Source organism: Entelurus aequoreus, linkage group LG13 (assembly GCF_033978785.1).
Source record: "Entelurus aequoreus isolate RoL-2023_Sb linkage group LG13, RoL_Eaeq_v1.1, whole genome shotgun sequence".
NCBI classification, from domain to species: domain Eukaryota; kingdom Metazoa; phylum Chordata; class Actinopteri; order Syngnathiformes; family Syngnathidae; genus Entelurus; species Entelurus aequoreus.
The window spans coordinates 44,406,020-44,423,969 of record NC_084743.1 but is presented as its reverse complement, the minus strand read 5'-3'; the positions used below and the strand labels follow the sequence as shown (position 1 = coordinate 44,423,969).

Sequence of the window (17,950 nt, the reverse complement as noted above, 5' to 3'; positions counted from 1 at the left end):
CAGGAACGTATCCGCCACGGCGGCGGGTCGCGGATCCGCCGTGGCGGCGCGCTGAATCCGCTCCGCACCCATGATCAAAGCCTTATTTCCGCGGCGGGTGCGCCGTGACGGCGCGCTGCATCCGCTCCGCAGCCATGATCAAAGCCTAACCTCCCGCCGCGGACCAGCAACGGACTCATAAAAACCCTGGCTCATCTGGCCGTTTTGGACCCCTTTATCTTATTTTCAAAATCCCTTCTGTTCTTGCTGTAGGATAAAATAGGAAACTAAAAAATTCACTAAGCCCTACTACAGCAATATAGGCTTACATATGCATTGCCTTGTATTTTTAAACTAACAATATTGTCAATAGGCAGAAACAGAAAATGGTCAATTCACTCTATAAAGTAAATATATAATATATAAATAAAAAGTAAATATACATATTTAATCTATTAGGCTACAACTTCAACGAAATGCTGCTCCATGCACAGCTAACATATCAGAAAATGAATAACTGGTGAATGACAAGAAGTCCAATAAAAGGTTGTTTATTTATACATATACATCTCTATTCCTCCTGAGGAGGTGGAAGCGGGACTCCTCTCCTCGTTGCCCGATCCCCCGCCAAGTTGAACCACCTGATGGCGTGTTTGGTGACCTCGACGTCCGTGGCTGACCTTGTCAACACATTTTTTCTCACAGCACCTGTAATCAAACAAGATTACAAGACAGATACGTTTATGTTTATGGTATGTAGCATCCAAAGCCAAGTATGCTTACACAATACAAAATATGTGATAGGTATTAAGGAGATTACATTTGAAAAAAAAACATGACTTAAAGTTACTGGAGGTGGTTAAAATAAGGTGCGTAAACTATGAATTTGTGATCAGGGTATAGGTGTGCAAGACATCCAAAATGTTCAAACAATATCGTTATTTGGTTCCTTGATCAGAGTACTTGTTTGGCTCTGTTGGATGACGGCGGCGGGGGGTTGGGGGTGGGGGGCATAAATAAATATCCATAACCAAACTTTGGGAGGTTGACATTGTTTTCTCATTATATTTGTACTATCATTCTATGTTTGTATTCGTGTAGGCCAGGGGTGTCCAAAGTGCGGCCCGGGGGCCATTTGCGGCCTGCAGTTCATTTTTTAACGGCCCCAGGGCACATTTTTAAAAAATACGATTGAAATAAATAAAAAACATTAAAAGTGGTATTTAAAGAGCAAACAGGTGAAATGTAACAAGAAAATGTAGCAATGTTTACTCTAATCACACAAAGCTGCCATGTAGGCTGTTTCTTTCTTTAAAAAATAATAATGAATCAAAATCAATGTCATTATGAATTATTGACCCATTCAAGGCTTAAGAAGTTTACCTTCGCAATCAGTTGGTCTTGGTTGTGCGTAATAGTTTCCAGCAGGCTAAGGATCTGGATTACCTCAGGCGCTGTTGACAAACAGCAGTATAAAATTAACATGTTTCAGTGTTTATCCTCATTACTCATAATCCTGACATTAGCTATTGATCTTAGTTAATGACAAAAGTTATTGACAAAGTTTGAAGAAAATATGTGATTGCTTGTGAATTTGAATTTTTTCCAAAATTTGTGGCACAGAATGACCATCCGGTATTTGTCAGTTATTGCTCACCAGAGCAGGAAATGTTGTCGGCCATTCTTCCCCCTCGCCATGTTGGCCTGTAGGCCAGGCTGGATCCAGGCTCCTCTGTCTGCCACATGTTGAGGGCTGCTGGTGAGGGGGGTGGAGGGAGTCGAGGAGGGACTGCTGTTCCTAGTGAGGTGGGCATTGTGAGAGAGCCATCAGTTAACCATGACTGGTAATACCCAAGGGGCCTATCTATACACTAATATTTCAGAGATCAGTCCCTACCTTGTGTAACTCTCTGCATGTTTAATGCAGGTGCTGGTGAAGGCATATGAATGCGTCCTTCCCCATGGTGATGTGCTAAGGGAGATAAATTGGTATTAAATGGTTGTGATCTGTTAACCATGGTTACTGGATGCTGAGATATTGTTTCAGAGATCAGTCTTTACCTAGAAAGTTATCTCCAGTTGAGGAGTCGAGTTGACAAGTACTCATGACTCTTGCTGGCACTCGGCGAGACGGTGGAGCTGGGAGAAGGGATACAAGGAGAGGGGAATATCTTTAGCACTAAGAATGTTAACCATATCTTTAATATTAATGTGGTGGTTTCGTTTTTTTTCGATGTTAAGAGATTATTCCTTACTCTGCCTGTGCAATTGGCTTGCCAACCCCAGAGATGCGAGGTCACCATTTCCCGGGTCTTCTTCGCTATCATCCGAGTCCCAGAGACGATGGCTGTTGGGTAACCATATCATTAGGATTATTGCAATACCAAAATTGCCAAATATACATATAGTACAAGCATCTCTGGTCTATTTTTGAATGCTACCGGAAATAACCTTCCTATTACTGTAGAAACATGACAAATGTCATGTCTGTGTTGATCATGTTTTTGTTTGCTTGGTTTTTGGACACTTTTTAGTTCTTGTCTTCACTCCCTTGCTTTGTCACCATAGCAACCATTAGTTTCACCTGGTTTACATTGTCATGTCACGCACCTGTTCACGGTTAGTCACGCACCTGTTTTCACTTATCATGTCACTATATAAGCTTTTCTGTTTCTGTTGTTCGTCCTGGCGACATCACATTCATGCTCCACATTTATGCTCTGCACCCTTTATAAGATCACGCTTCTTCATGCCATGTTCACAGTTCCTTGTCACGTAAGTTTTTGTTTAATGTTCATAGTTCTCCGACATTGTGCGCGCCTTTTGTTTTCCTAGTCAAGTTTTTTACCTCCGTTGTGAGCGCCTTTTGTTTATACCCTTTTGAGCCTTTTGAGTTTAAATATTAAAACATGTCCTCACCTGCACGTCATGTCCAGTTAAGTTGTTTTGCACCACGGAAAAACAATCCACGCCAAGGACCAAGCCGTGACAACAAAAACAAGACGGAACACACTTACACTGGCTTCTTGTTCCTTTTTTCTGGCAGCTCCTCATTCTCTGCCTCAGATTGCAAATCCCAACTCCATGTTCCTCAGTAATGTGACACAGGAGGAAATAGTTACAATCGTGAATTTTTTTTAAATCTAAGACTTCAACTGATTGTAACGGAATTGATATGGAAACAATAAAAAAGGTTATTGAAGAGATCTCAGGACCATTGATGTATATTAGCAACCTATCATTTCAAACAGGTAAATTTCCAAACAAAATGAAAATGGCTAAAGTTGCACCAATTTATAAGACTGGAGACAAACATCAATTTAGAAATTATAGACCTGTTTCTTTACTTCCACAATTTTCTAAAATCATTGAAAAACTGTTCAATAACAGATTAGAGAGTTTCATAAATAAAAATAGAATACTCGAAGAGAACCAATATGGATACAGAGCTAATGTTTCAACTTCAATGGCTTTAATTGAAATTACAGAAGAAATTACCAATGCAATAGATAGTAAAAAATGTGCGGCAGCAGTTTTTATGGATCTAACTAAAGCATTTGACACAATTAATCACAATATTTTAATCAAAAAACTAGAACAATATGGCATCAGAGGGTTAGTCTTAAACTGGATAAGAAGTTATCTAACGAACAGGAAACAATACGTGAAGCTAGGCGAACACACGTCTACAACGCTAAATATATCCTGTGGTGTACCTCAGGGATCAATATAGGACCTAAATTATTCAATCTCTATATAAATGATATTTGTAAAGTTACAAAAGATTTAAAGTTATTATTATTTGCGGATGATACAACAGCGTTTTGTTCAGGAGAGAACACACAGGAGATAATACAAATAATAACAGAAGAAATTAACAAATTAAAAAGATGGTTTGACAAAAACAGACTATCTTTGAATCTCAGTAAAACTAAAATAATGCTATTTGGTAACAGTAGAAGAGAAAGTCAAACACAAATACAAATAGACGGAATAGAAATTATAAATATAAATGATAAATGGGTTATACTTGTATAGCGCTTTTCTACCTTCAAGGTACTCAAAGCGCTTTGACAGTATTTCCACATTCACCCATTCACACACACATTCACACACTGATGGCGGGAGCTGCCATGCAAGGCGCTAACCAGCAGCCATCAGAGGCAAAGGGTGAAGTGTCTTGCCCAAGGACACAACGGACGTGACTAGGAAGGTAGAAGGTGGGAATTGAACCCCAGTAACCAGCAACACTCCGATTGCTGGCACAGCCACTCTACCGAGTAAATGAAACCAAATTTCTAGGTATAATGATTGATGATAAATTGAACTGGAAATCTCATGTAAAAAATATACAACATAAAGTAGCAAGAAACACGTCAATAATGAATAAAGCAAAACATGTTCTAGGCAAAAAATCACTTCATATTCTCCACTGTTCACTTGTGTTACATATCTGAGTTATTGTGTAGAAATATGGGGAAATAATTACAAAAGTACACTTCATTCATTAACGGTGTTACAAAAAAGATCAGTTAGAATAATATATAATGTTGGATATAGACAACACACAAATCCTTTATTTATTGAATCAAAGATACTGAAATTCCACGACATAGTGAATTTGCAAACAACAAAGCAAACTATAGCCTGCTACCCAAGAATATACAACAATTCCTCTCAAAAAAAGAGGAGAACAATAATCTTAGAGAGAAATGTAATTTAAAACATTTGTACACACGTACAACACTTAAGACCTTCAGTATATCAGTATGTGGAATTAAATTATGGAATGGATTAAGCAAAGCAATCAAACAATGTACTAATATGATCAATTATTTATGCTTACATGTGGAAATAATAATAATAATAGTAAATAAAATAATAATAATAAAAAAAGGTAAATAAAGCATAAAATAGTCTCTAATAAATTAATTAAATAAAAAACAGTATATAAAATATATACATCAGCAAATAACAAAAATATAGATCAAGAAAAAGGATCCTTAATATGTGCAGCACTTTTTCCCACTCACATCACCTCATTTTATATTTTTTTCTACAATTAACTATGCCAAAAAACACATAATAGGCATACCTTTTTTTTTTAATGGAAACAAAAACAACAGGGCGTCACACACAGCTAGTCCACAGTAAACAGGATCTCGAGCTCCACTAAAGAACAAAGAAAGAAATAATACACACTCATATTAATAGCAAAGAACGGCTGTTTCCACTCCGTTAACGTTACGTTGTTGACTAACGAAGTAACGTTAGCGACCTGGGCCTAAACAACACTGACAATAAAGTAATACGCTTTGGTTTCAAGCAGTTGGAAATATGTGGAATATCATAGCATGTAACCTACACACATTCACAGCGTCTAACAAAAGATAGCCTAAGTTAACTGTATTGAACGTTACTCACCGGCTTCACGCGGGAAACTTTCACATTCTGGAGTCGTGGTCCCCCGGAACACAAAACACAGATAAAAGACAATTTTACAATAGCACGGCGAAAAAATGACCGTCGTTGTGTGGGTTTTTGACGAATAACACTCTTTTCCACTTTTCTTCGCTCGGGCCTCACCTACCGCGTGCAGCCATTTCGAATTTTCTGGATACGTGACGTCAGACGCACGCCCCCATGCAAAGCATTCTGGGAGGTGGCGCTGGAAATAAAACAGCCTTTTTTTACAGAATATAAAGTTTTACTGCTAGTCCTAATATCAAACAACGTAATTACAATCATACATGAATGATGATGGAAACACAAAGGCCGATCTTTACTGCGAATGTAGCAATAAATCAATAAATCTATACTTACGTTCGTGTTCCAGCAAAGAAAGTCCAGAAATTATGATCTTGGCTCATGTACACGCTAGCAGGCGTGTCCACGTCTGCGGGTGCAGACATTGGTCGGCTCAGCGCGCGTAGGCGGAGCCTATAACTCTAGGCGGCGCGCGCCGGTTTAGTTTGTCGCGTCCGCGTATGCGAATCAGACACGGGTCTGCTCAGGATCAGCTGTCTGACCGTACAATTTTCAGAGGCGGAGCTGTATCCTCGAGGCGGAGCCAAAACGAATGTGACAGTAACGCGGGTTGGGCGACTTGAAGGCGGATCCGTATAGGAGTCTTCTGCTGTGTGGTTATGTATATACATATTAAGTCTTTCATACATACATATATATATATATATTAGGGCTGGGAATCTTTGGGTGTCCCGCGATTCGATTCAAAATCGATTCTAGGGGTCACGATTCGATTCAAAATCGATTTTTTTTCAATTCAAAACGATTCTCGATTCAAAAACGATTTTTTTGTTTTGTTTTTTTGTTTTTTGTTGAAAACAATACACAACAATACCATAATATTGCAATACAATTTAATTTTGGAGTTCTGAACTTGTAATTTCTTGCAGTGTTTATTAAGTGGTAATATGTCACATTTGTCCCAATTAACTTTATACCCTGATAAACAGCCATATTCAGTGATGACATTATTGATATAAAGAAGACAGGAGTTAACATGTGACAGGTAAAAAAATTATGTCGTCACAATACATCGATAGCTTATTATACTGAGAGCCAATATTTATACCATGAATACTATTTTCACTTCTTATTTTTGCAGCTAAGGGTTCAATAACCAAATTAAATAATAATACAGATGCAGGACATCCCTGTTTTACTCCTGTTTTTAACAAAAACGGTTCTGAAATATGATTATTGGTTTTGACTGATGCCATGGGCCTTGTATAAAGCATCTTAATCCATTGTATAAAATTATCTCCAAATCCAAATTTACGTAATGTGCAAAACATAAATGACCAGTTTATGCGGTGGAATGCCTTCTCCGCATCAACAGTACATACTGCTGTGGGATAAGGGAGACTTCTAGCATAGTAAATAACATTAAACAATTTCCTTGTATTGTCTGAAGATTGTCGACCTTCCATGAAGCCAGTTTGGTCAGTATGAATTAATTTTCCTATTACATTTGATAATCGTGTGGGTAAGATTTTTGCCAAGATTCAAAAGGATTCTCTATTCATTCAATACATAGGATTTCAGCAGGATCTACCCCAGTCTGCTGACATGCAAGCAGAGTAGTAGATTTTTGTAAAAAGCTTTTATAATTGTAAAGGACAATGTTTTATCAACTGTTTGCAATGATGTAAATTTGTTTTAACTATTAAATGAACCAAAAATATGACTTATTTTATCTTTGTGAAAATATTGGACACAGTGTGTTGTCAAGTTTATGAGATGCGATGCAAGTGTAAGCCACTCTGACACTATTGTTCTTTTTTATTTTAATGTCTAATGATAATGTCAATGAGGGATTGCATTGTTATGGTATTGCTGAGTATTGTTTTGTTGGATTGATTAATAAAAAAAAAAAAAAAAAAAAAAATTAAAATTAAAAAAAAAAAAAAATACATTGATTTTTTAAAAATTCGAATCGATTCTGAATCGCACAACGTCAGAATCGCGATTCGAATTTGAATCGATTTTTTCCCCCACCCCTAATATATATATATATATATATATATATATATATATATATATATATATATATATATATATATATATATATATATATATATATATATATATATATATATATATATATATATATATATATATATATATATATATATATATATATATATATATATATATATATATATATATATATATATATATATATATATATATATATATATATATAATTTATTTATATAATAGATTGTAATTGTAATCTACTTTACATTTGATTCTAAATCTCAAAGTGCTACATAATTACAACCATTGGCGTTGTTAGGCCTATTTTGGCGTTGTAATAAATAAATAAATAAAAAATGGCTTATCGATAGGCCATTTGTTTTATTTGATGTATATATATATATATATATATATATATATATATATACATCATCACAATCATCAGAATGATTGACAATCACCAGAATGATTGACAATTAGGAGGACCAATAGTCAACATGATCCACAACATCCTCTAGTATACCTTTAAAGACCTACTGAAATGAAATGTTTTTATTTAAACGGGGATAACAGATCCATTTTATGTGTCATACTTGATCATTTCGCGATATTGCCATATTTTTGCTGAAAGGATTTAGTAGAGAACATCGACGATAAAGTTTGCAACTTTTGGTTGCTGATAAAAAAAGCCTTGCCTGTACCGGAAGTAGCGTGACGTCACAGGCTGAAGGGCTCCTCACATTTCCCCATTGTTTACACCAGCAGCGAGAGCGATTCGGACTGAGAAAGCGACGATTACCCCATTAATTTGAGCCAGGATGAAAGATTTGTGGATTAGGAAAGTGAGAGTGAAGGATTAGAGTGCAGTGCAGGACGCATCTTTTTTCGCTCTGACCGTAATTTAAGTATAAGCTGGCTCATTGGATTCCACACTTTCTCCTTTTTCTATTGTGGATCACAGATTTGTATTTTAAACCACCTCGGATACTATATCCTCTTGAAAATGACAGTCGAGAACGCGAAATGGACACTCACAGTGACTTTTATCTCCACGACAATACATCGTGAAGCACTTTAGCTATGGAGCTAACGTGATAGCATCGTGCTTAAATGCAGATAGAAACGAAATAAATAAACCCCTGACTGGAAGGATAGACAGAAGATCAACAATAATATTAAACCATGGACCTATAAATACACCGTTAATGCTTTCCAGCTTGGCGAAGCTTAACAATGCTGTTGCTAACGACGCCATTGAAGCTAACTTAGCAACGGGACCTCACAGAGCTATGATAAAAATATTAGCGCTCCACCTACGCCAGCCAGCCCTCATCTGCTCATCAACACCCGTGCTCACCTGCGTTCCAGCGATCGATGGAAGGACGAAGGACTTCACCCGATCATCCGTGCGGTCGGCGGCTAGCGTCGGCTAGCGCGTCTGCTATCCAAGTCAAAGTCCTCCTGGTTGTGTTGCTACAGCCAGCCGCTAATACACCGATCCCACCTACAACTTTCTTCTTTGCAGTCTTCATTGTTCATTAAACAAATTGCAAAAGATTCACCAACACAGATGTCCAGAATACTGTGGAATTTTGAGATGAAAACAGAGTTTTTTTGCATTGGATTCAATGGTGTCTCAATATTTCCGTTTAACTAGTGACGTCATGCGCATACGTCATCATACATAAACGTTTCCAACCGGAAGTTTAGCGGGAAATTTAAAATTGCACTTTTTAAGTTAACCCGGCCGTATTGGCATGTGTTGCAATGTTAAGATTTCATCATTGATATATAAACTATCAGACTGCGTGGTCGGTAGTAGTGGGTTTCAGTAGGCCTTTAAGTCTTTCATACGCCGCCACTTGACCAATAGTCAACATGATCCACCCAGAAATAAATAAAACAAATGGCTTATTCAGAATCAGAATCAGAATCAGAATCAGAATAGTTTTATTGCCATTGTTTGAGAACAGGTTCACAAACTAGGAATTTTTCTTGGTGCAAACGTGCGACATAAAACACATAACACATATTTGGTATAAAAAGAGCTGTGACTGAGCTATCAGATAGACTTAGAAGGGATTCAAGGAATTCAAGGAGCTGCTGTTAGGAGTTATTGTTCATTTGCCTGATGGCCGAGGGGGAAAAACTGTTCAGGTGGCGGGAGGTGTGGGTCTGGATGGAGCGTAGTCTCCTGCCTGAGGGGAGAGGGGAGAATAGTGTGTGTCCAGGGTGAGAAGAGTCAGCTGTGATCCGACCCACACGCCTCCTGGTCCTGGAGGAGAACAAGTCCTGGAGGGATGGGAGCTTGCAGCCAATCACCTTCTCCGCAGCACGTACGATGCGTTGCAGTCTATTCTTATCCTGGACTGTGGCGCCGGGGAACCACACTGTGATGGAGGAGGTCAGGATGGACTCTATGATGGCTGAGTAAAACTGCACCAGCATCTCGGTCGGCACCTTAAGTTTCCTCAGCTGCCGCAGGAAGTACATCCTCTGCTGGGCCTTCTTGATGAGGGAGCTGATGGTCAGCTCCCACTTGAGGTCCTGGGTGATGGTGGTGCCCAAGAAACGGAAGGAGTCCACAATGGGGACGGGGGTGGGAGAGTCAATCAGGGTGAGGGGGGATGGTGGGGCTGTGACTTTCCTGAAGTCCATGATCATCTCCACTGTTTTCTGGGCGTTCAGCTCCAGGTTGTTGAGGCTGCACCAGGACGTCAGCCGGTCTACCTCTCTCCTGTAGGCGGACTCATCGCCATTCGAGATGAGCCCGATGAGGATGGTGTCATCCGCAAACTTGAACAGTTTTACGGATTGGTGACTGGAGGTGCAGCAGTTTGTATACAGGGAGAAGAGCCAGGGGGAGAGTACACAGCCCTGAGGAGTACCAGTGTTTGTGGTTCGACTGTCCGAGACAATCTTCCCCAGCCGTACGTGCTGTCTTCGGTCTGTCAGGAAGTCATTAATCCAACTGCAGAGGGAGTCGGGCACGCTGAGCTGGTAGAGCTTGTCTCGTAGCAGTCCAGGGAGGATGGTGTTGAAGGCAGAGCTGAAGTCCACAAACAGGATCCTAGCGTAGGTTCCTGGGGAGTCCAGATGCTCCAGGATGAAGTGGAGGGCCAGGTTCACTGCATCATCCACAGACCTGTTGGCTCTGTAGGCGAACTGCAGTGGGTCCAGGAGGGGGGTGGTGATGTCCTTGAGGTGGGGCAGGACCAAGCGCTCAAAGGACTTCATGACCACAGACGTCAGCGCGACCGGCCTGTAGTCATTTAGTCCTGTGATCCGTGCTTTCTTGGGGACAGGGACAATGGTAGAGGTCTTAAAGCAGGACGGCACGCGGCATAGCTCCAGAGAGGTGTTAAAAATGTCAGTGAAGACAGGAGCCAGCTGGTCCGCACAGTGTCTGAGAGTGGAGGGGGAGACACCATCCGGCCCGGGGGCCTTCCGCGTATTCAGCTTCAAGAACTGCCGGCGTACATCCTCTTCTTTAATGGAGAGGGTCTTTACAGTCTTATTGTGTTTTTGGAGTCTTGTGATGTCATTGGAGTCCTTTGAGTCCTTTGAGTCCTTTAACTCCTTTAATGATGTGCTGGCATTGGTGGGGAGGGTGATGGTGGGGGAGCATGGCTTTGATGAGCTGAAGGCCGTTCATGACGACAGTAATGTGTGTTGAGGCCCTGAGCGAGAGTCCGGTCATTCAGGGCCTGGGGGGTTTTGGGCTTATAGTTCGTAAGGGCCCTTAGACCTCTCCAAACTGCCGCAGAATCATTGGAGCGGAACTGTTCCTGTACACGGTTAGAGTACACAGATTTAGCTTTCTCCACTTCCCTGGTGAAGTGGTACTTCGCTTCTCTGTATGTACTTCGGTCCCCGCTTCTCCACGCAGCCTCCTTCTTCTTGCGCAGCTGTCGGAGCTTGGGTGTGAACCAGGGCTTGTCGTTGTTATAACAAACCCTGGTGCGCGTTGGACTGATGCACGCCTCATTGAACTGTATGTATGAGGTCACAGTGTCCGTATACTCGTCCAGATTGTTCGTGGCCGCTCCAATTACCTCCCAGTCTGTCGTTTCCCAACAAGCACGCAACTCGTCCACAGACTCGGCGGTGAAACACTTAATGTTCCTCATAACAGGTTTAGCCAGTTTCAGTCTCTGTCTGTATGAAGGGATTAAGTGCACCATCACGTGATCTGATAGTCCAAGAGCAGCGCGCGGGACTGCATGAAAAGCCTTGCTCAATGTAGTGTAGCAGTGATCCAGCGTGTTCTCCTCTCTGGTTGGGCATTTAATAAACTGTCTATACTTTGGTAATTCCTGGCTCAAATTTCCCTTGTTAAAGTCACCAAGCACGATAACAAGAGAGTCAGGAAAAGACCGTTCCACATGTAAGATCTGTCCTGCGAGCGCGCGCTGAGCGTCACGCACGTCCGCGCCGGGCGGGATGTAAACAGCCACGAGAATGAATGAAACAATCTCACGCGGTGAGTAAAAGGGCTTACAGTGGATGAATAAATATTCCAGAGAAGAAGAACAGTGTTTAAAAATCGCTGTAACGTCTGTGCACCAGCTATTGTTGATAAAGAAGCATAGTCCCCCGCCTCTTTTTTTGCCAGAGAGCGCCGCATCTCGGTCCGCGCGGAGGAGATGAAAGCCCTCCAGTTGAAGCGCGCTGTCCGGGACATTTGCGCTCAGCCAAGTCTCCGTGAAACACAACACACATGATGAGGAGAAGTCCTTGTTCCTTCTCATCAGCAACGCTAGCTCGTCCATCTTGTTGGCAAGTGAGCGGACGTTGGAGAGGAAGATGCCTGGTAGAGGCGTGCGTAATCCCCGTCCGCGAAGACGGACAAGTGCGCCCGCTCGCTTTCCTCTTCTGTGCGTTTTCCCTCTTTTGAGCACAGAATGGACCAAATCCGCAGCTGACGCTAAGATGACCGGTAACAAGTCCATAGGGATGGTGGATCTGATGTTCAGTAGCTCTTCACGGGTGTAAGAGCACCCGGAAACACAATTTATGTACAAAAACAAACAAAACAGAGCGCACGAAAGCACCGAGGCAGCCTTCATCGGCGCCATTTAAAAAAAAAAAGTTTTAATATTTATTTATATGTATCATTATTCTCCCACTCACCTTTCCAGTAGAGGCCTCTTCCCTCTCACTTTCTGTGCTCCTCTGCCCTGACTCGTACAGGTCAATAGGGGTTGTGGAGTGATTATTATTATTATCTATTGATGATAGTCATACGTGAATGAGCTGTAAAGTGAGAAACACAGCTGATGCTCCAGAAGGAAGTAACCCCAAAGATAGCAAATGGTAAAAAAGAGTGCACATTTAACTTTATAAATAACCAGGACCTTCATGATGAATTTCAGGCTAGCTAGCTAACTAAGTAGCAGCATTGTTTTAGAGCGGGAATGTAACTTTTTGTCAAACACAGACCTGGTGTAAAGTGGAGCTAATACATTTTACTACAAGCAGTGATGAATACTTTCTTGAAAAAGTTTTTTATGTCCATTTTGCATCCGTTCACATTCTTGTTCTGCAGTGCTGTGTGCTAATGTGCTTCGTACACCTGCAGGACCGCAAGAAAGGTCGCAGAGAAAATGCGGACTGGATTTTGAGTCATGTGGGCATTTTCTACATGAACAAGTGGAATGGATTGGATACCGACGCACTAAAGGGGCTCTCTACCTTACACTATGAAGTGAGGGGAACTGAGTGAATAATGACAGGTTATATGATTATTTATTTAAACTCATATTCGGGACACTTTATAATGAATATGTCGGCATGTATTTGTAAAAAAAATAAAATGAAAAAATAAATAAATAAATATAACACCAAATTATTTAGGGGGGCTTAAGAATATTTTAGGGGGGCTTGAGCCCCCCTAAAATAGGCCTAACAACGCCAATGGGTATACTAAAGGATGTTGTGGATCATGTTGACTATTGGTCCTCCTAATTGTCAATCATTCTGGTGATGTTACGTAAGGACATACATATATATATATATATATATATATATATATATATATATATATATATATATATATATATATATATATATATATATATATATATATATATATATATATATATAGTGGCGGGCACTAGGACCATGCTCACACTCAGCAGAATGGGTGTGGTTTTATGTGCCTTCTTGGGCACACTATAAAAGTGCATATTGTGTTTTATTGTGCTTTCTTGTTGGCAGTCTTACAATAAAGACATCAAAGAAACAACGCTGTGTTTCTTGCATTTGCCACATTGGTTACCCCGACAATGTTTCATGCAGAAGAGGAAGCTGTGTCTTCATCGGCCATGTCGCCCCAACTCCAGCAACCTGCATCCCCCACGGGGACAAAGCTTCCGGAGTTCTGGCAGAGCGACCCGGCATCATGGTTCCAGCACATCGAGGCACTTTTCCACCTGCGAGGAATCGCCGGCGACGACTCCCGGTATTACTTGGTCGTAACAGCCCTCGACCAGGCGACCACTCGCCGCGCTATGCAGCTGTTGCGAACGCCTCCACAGCGCGGCAAGTACGCTGCACTCAAGAATCTTCTGCTTCAGAGATTTACTCTAACTGACGCTGAGAGAGCAGATAGACTTCTTTCTCTGCCCGGTTTGGGCGATAGCACCGCTTTGGATCTAATGGACAGTATGCTGTCGCTGCTGGGCTCCGAGGAGGGCAGGTTTATTTTCCCGCATCTTTTCTTGCGGCAGCTACCACCTGCGGCCCGTGCGGTGCTAGCTAACTCCACTTCTCTGGCCTCTGGCGATTACCGCGGCTTGGCTGAAGAAGCTGACCGGGTGCTTCTGGCTTCCAGACGGTTTGCCGTGCAGAGCGTAGAAGCGCCCCCCCTGCAGACGATGGAGAACACGGACCCAGCGGTGGTGGCGGGAGTCGCTACCCGGAAAAGGCGCGAAGCGAGCCAGTACTTCTTTCATCAACGTTTTGGCGCCAAAGCTCGACGGTGTGTCCCTCCATGCTCCTTCACGGCCCCGGGAAACTCCAACGCCAGCGTTCAGTAGCAGCTGTGGGCGCCGGCGAAGCAAGCGAGCTGCTCTTCATCACTGACTCGTCATCAAGGAGACGTTTCCTGGTGGACTCCGGTTCGCAAGTCAGCCTGTTACCTGCCACGGACGCGGACAGGGCGACAGGTGGCTGCGGGCCGTTGCTGAATGCCGCCAACGGCTCGTCGATCGACACTTTCGGCTCCAGGTTGGTGACTGTGTGCTTTCATGGATGCAAATTCCAGTGGGACTTTATCATCGCCGCCATCACGGTTCCCATTATTGGCGCGGATTTTCTGTGTGCTAATGGACTGCTTGTTGATGTTGCTAACCGCCGATTGATTGATGCTGTGTCTTTTTCAACTTTTACATGTAAAGGGGATCCCAGTTTGTGTCGGAGCTTTGGTCAGCGTTGGCGCAGTCCTTGGGTGTGCAGGTGCACTGTACTACAGCCTACCATCCCCAAGCTAACGGCTTATGTGAAAGTTTTCACCGGTCGCTTAAGGCAGCTTTGCGTGCGGCGCTCATTGATAGCAATTGGATTGACCGTTTACCTTGGGTTATGCTCCGGTTGCGCTCAGCCCCTAAAGAGGATCTCGCAGCGGCCCCCGCTGAATTGGTGTTCGGTCAGCCACTCCGCGTTCCGGGGGTATTTTTACCTGAGGGTTGTACCCCGCGATCGTTTCCCTTTTTGTCGAGGGGGTCCTTGGCTCCCGGCCCGATTCACCACTGTTTCCCTAAGTCGTTTGTGCCATCGGAGCTTAAATTTGCCCGTTTTGTCTTCGTACGTCACAACGCCCACCGTTTGCCCCTCCAACCCCCTTACGATGGCCCATTTAGGGTGCTGGAACGCGGTCCTAAAAACTTTGTGCTGGATATGGGTGGGCGCAGGGAATGCGTCTCTCTGGACAGGCTTAAACCGGCGCATTGTGTTGCAGGTGAAGAAATACTGCCGGGCCAAGTCCCCCGCCGAGGTCGCCCCCCAAAATCTGTTCGGGTCGAATGTCCTTCGCCTCCCCCGGACCCTGATGTTTGTTCTGCTCCACAAGGCACACATGCTCCTTCGCGGGATGGACATTGTAGCCATTACGGCAGGCGAGTGAGGCCCCCTGAAAGGTTTACTTTTTCCCCATAACTTGCTGTCTGGGTGTTCGGGGGCGGGGCTGTATGGCGGGCACTAGGACCAAGCTCACACTCAGCAGAATGGGTGTGGTTTTATGTGCCTTCTTGGGCACACTATAAAAGTGCATATTGTGTTTTATTGTGCTTTCTTGTTGGCAGTCTTACAATAAAGACATCAAAGAAATCAAATGTAAAGTAGATTACAAATACAATCTATTATATAAATAATATATATATATATATATATATATATATATATATATATATATATATATATATATATATATATATATATATATATATATATATATATATATATATATATATATATGTCCTTGCGTAACATCACCAGAATGATTGACAATTAGGAGGACCAATAGTCAACATGATCCACCCAGAAACAAATAAAACAAATGGCTTATCGATAAGCCAATTAAAAAAAAAAGGTTTTAATATTTATTTATATGTATCATTATTCTCCTACTCACCTTTTCAGTAGAGGCCTCTCTCCTCTCACTTTCTGTGCTCCTCTGCCCTGACTCGTACAGATCAATAGGGGTTGTGGAGTGATTATTATTATTATCTACTGATGATAGTCATACGTGAGCTCAGCTCCTGTTCTCTTTACACATGTTCTCCATATGTAAAGTGAGAAACACAGCTGATGCTCCAGAAGGAAGTAACCCCAAAGATAGCAAATGGTAAAAAAGAGTGCACATTTAACTTTATAAATAACCAGGACCTTCATGATGCATTTCAGGATAACTAGCTAACTAAGTAGCAGCATTGTTTTAGAGCGGGAATGTAACTTTTTGTCGAACACAGACCTGGTGTAAAGTGGAGCTAATACATTTTACTACAAGCAGTGATGAATACTTACTTTCTTGAAAAAGTTTTTTATGTCCATTTTGCATCCGTTCACGTTCTTGTTCTGCAATCTGCAGTGCTGTGTGCTAATGTGCTTCGTACACCTGCAGGACCGCAAGGAAGGTCGCAGAGAAAATGCGGACTGGATTTTGAGTGATGTGGGCACTTTCTACATGAACAAGTGGAATGGATTGGATACTGACGCACTAAAGGGGCTCTCTACCTTACGCTATGAAGTGAGGGGAAACTGAGTGAATAATGACAGGTTATATGATTATTTATTCAAACTCATATTCGGGCCACTTTATAATGAATATGTCGGCATGTATTTGTAAAAAAAAAAAAAAAAAAGATTTTTTTTTTTTTTTTTTTAACACCAAATTATTTAGGGAGGCTTAAGAATATTTTAGGGGGGCTTGAGCCCCCCTAAAATAGGCCTAACAACGCCAATGCCAGACACGCTCATTGCGTTCTGGAACAGTCTTTAGGGGTGGGTGGAGGGCGGTCAGGAGGGGGGTAGGCTCCTCCCCTTTAAATTGTCCAAAATTTATTTTTCCATCCCCCACCTGAGGTTGGGTGGTAGCACAGGGGAAAAAAGTCTGTGCAGTGGGCGGAGCAATTGTCACCGGGGGTGGAGCTTGAGTCCTGGAGGACAAGGACAGACCTGGTGAGCGGGTCTGTAAAAAAAATGTTTGGTAATGTTTGATTGTGGTTTTAAAGTTCTTTGGAAGCGGCAGACAGAAAGAGATAACAGAATTTAAAAAAATATCTTCGTCTCTGACGTCATCAAAAGTGGACGGGGTGACGTCATCAAGGGAAGACGGCTGGGCTGCCTGCAACCTGCTTCGGTCCGGAGGAGGAGGAGCTTGCGGGAGCGACTCGTCCTGACCGCGAAGCGAAGCCCTTCTGGACGGCTTCAGTCCTCGCTGACGCGTCCGGTACCGCGGTGGCGCGGCAACGTCCCCGGGCCACACGGAGCTGATCGGGACCAGCTTGCCGTTAGTACCCCACATCAGGTCCTGGCGCTCCATGGGGAATTGGCGGAGCGTCTCAGCCTCCATTAATCCTACCTCTTTCCATATTTTAGCAATTTTATCCCATTTCCTTGATTTCTGTTGGTAACAGAAGAGTGAATAAATAAATAATATAACATAACTAAATAAACATATATTAAATACATAAATAATCATTATCTCAAAAACAAAAAAAGTTATTCTTTGTACTTTGTGAACGCTTGCGATTTGAACAGTCTCTTAAACTGGATCACATTAGTACACTGTTTGATTTCTTTGCTTATTCCATTCCATAATTTCATTCCACATACTGATATACTAAAGGTCTTAAGTGTTGTACAAGTATACACATGTTTTAAATTATATTTTCCTCTAATGTTTTCTCTATTGTTGGGAAGAATTGTTGAACATTCTTGGGTAACAAGTTATAGTTTGCTTTGTACA

The 17,950-nt window shown here is 42.1% G+C and overlaps 2 protein-coding genes across 2 annotated transcripts; one reads left to right on the top strand and one right to left on the bottom strand.

Moving 5' to 3' along the window:
• Positions 1–581: 581 nt before the first annotated feature.
• LOC133663019 (uncharacterized) lies at positions 582–17,554 on the bottom strand. The gene is made up of 9 exons (XM_062067201.1): positions 17,276–17,554; positions 17,060–17,170; positions 16,115–16,161; positions 2,235–2,326; positions 2,041–2,118; positions 1,877–1,951; positions 1,637–1,777; positions 1,363–1,433; positions 582–687 (listed from the first exon to the last, which is right to left on the bottom strand). Exons 1-9 carry the CDS (start codon positions 17,552–17,554, stop codon positions 679–681), a joined length of 903 nt encoding a protein of 300 aa, XP_061923185.1. The 3' UTR covers positions 582–678.
• On the top strand, positions 13,709–15,780 carry LOC133663866 (uncharacterized). The gene is made up of 2 exons (XM_062068579.1): positions 13,709–14,712; positions 15,443–15,780. The coding sequence occupies exon 1, from the start codon at positions 13,770–13,772 to the stop codon at positions 14,520–14,522; it is 753 nt and encodes a 250-aa protein (XP_061924563.1). The 5' UTR covers positions 13,709–13,769; the 3' UTR covers positions 14,523–14,712; positions 15,443–15,780.
• Positions 17,555–17,950: the final 396 nt, after the last annotated feature.

Bases quoted from the DNA above. Each gene is read 5' to 3' on its own strand.
- LOC133663866 (XM_062068579.1), top strand. From the start codon at position 13,770: ATGTTTCATGCAGAAGAGGAAGCTGTGTCTTCATCGGCCATGTCGCCC.
- LOC133663019 (XM_062067201.1), bottom strand. From the start codon at position 17,554: ATGGAGGCTGAGACGCTCCGCCAATTCCCCATGGAGCGCCAGGACCTG. The intron at 17,171-17,275 runs GTCAGAGACGAA...TTTTTTTTACAG, and splicing joins CCCCGTCCACTTTTGATGAC to ACCCGCTCACCAGGTCTGTC. The intron at 1,778-1,876 runs GTAGGGACTGAT...CCACCTCACTAG, and splicing joins CATGCAGAGAGTTACACAAG to GAACAGCAGTCCCTCCTCGA.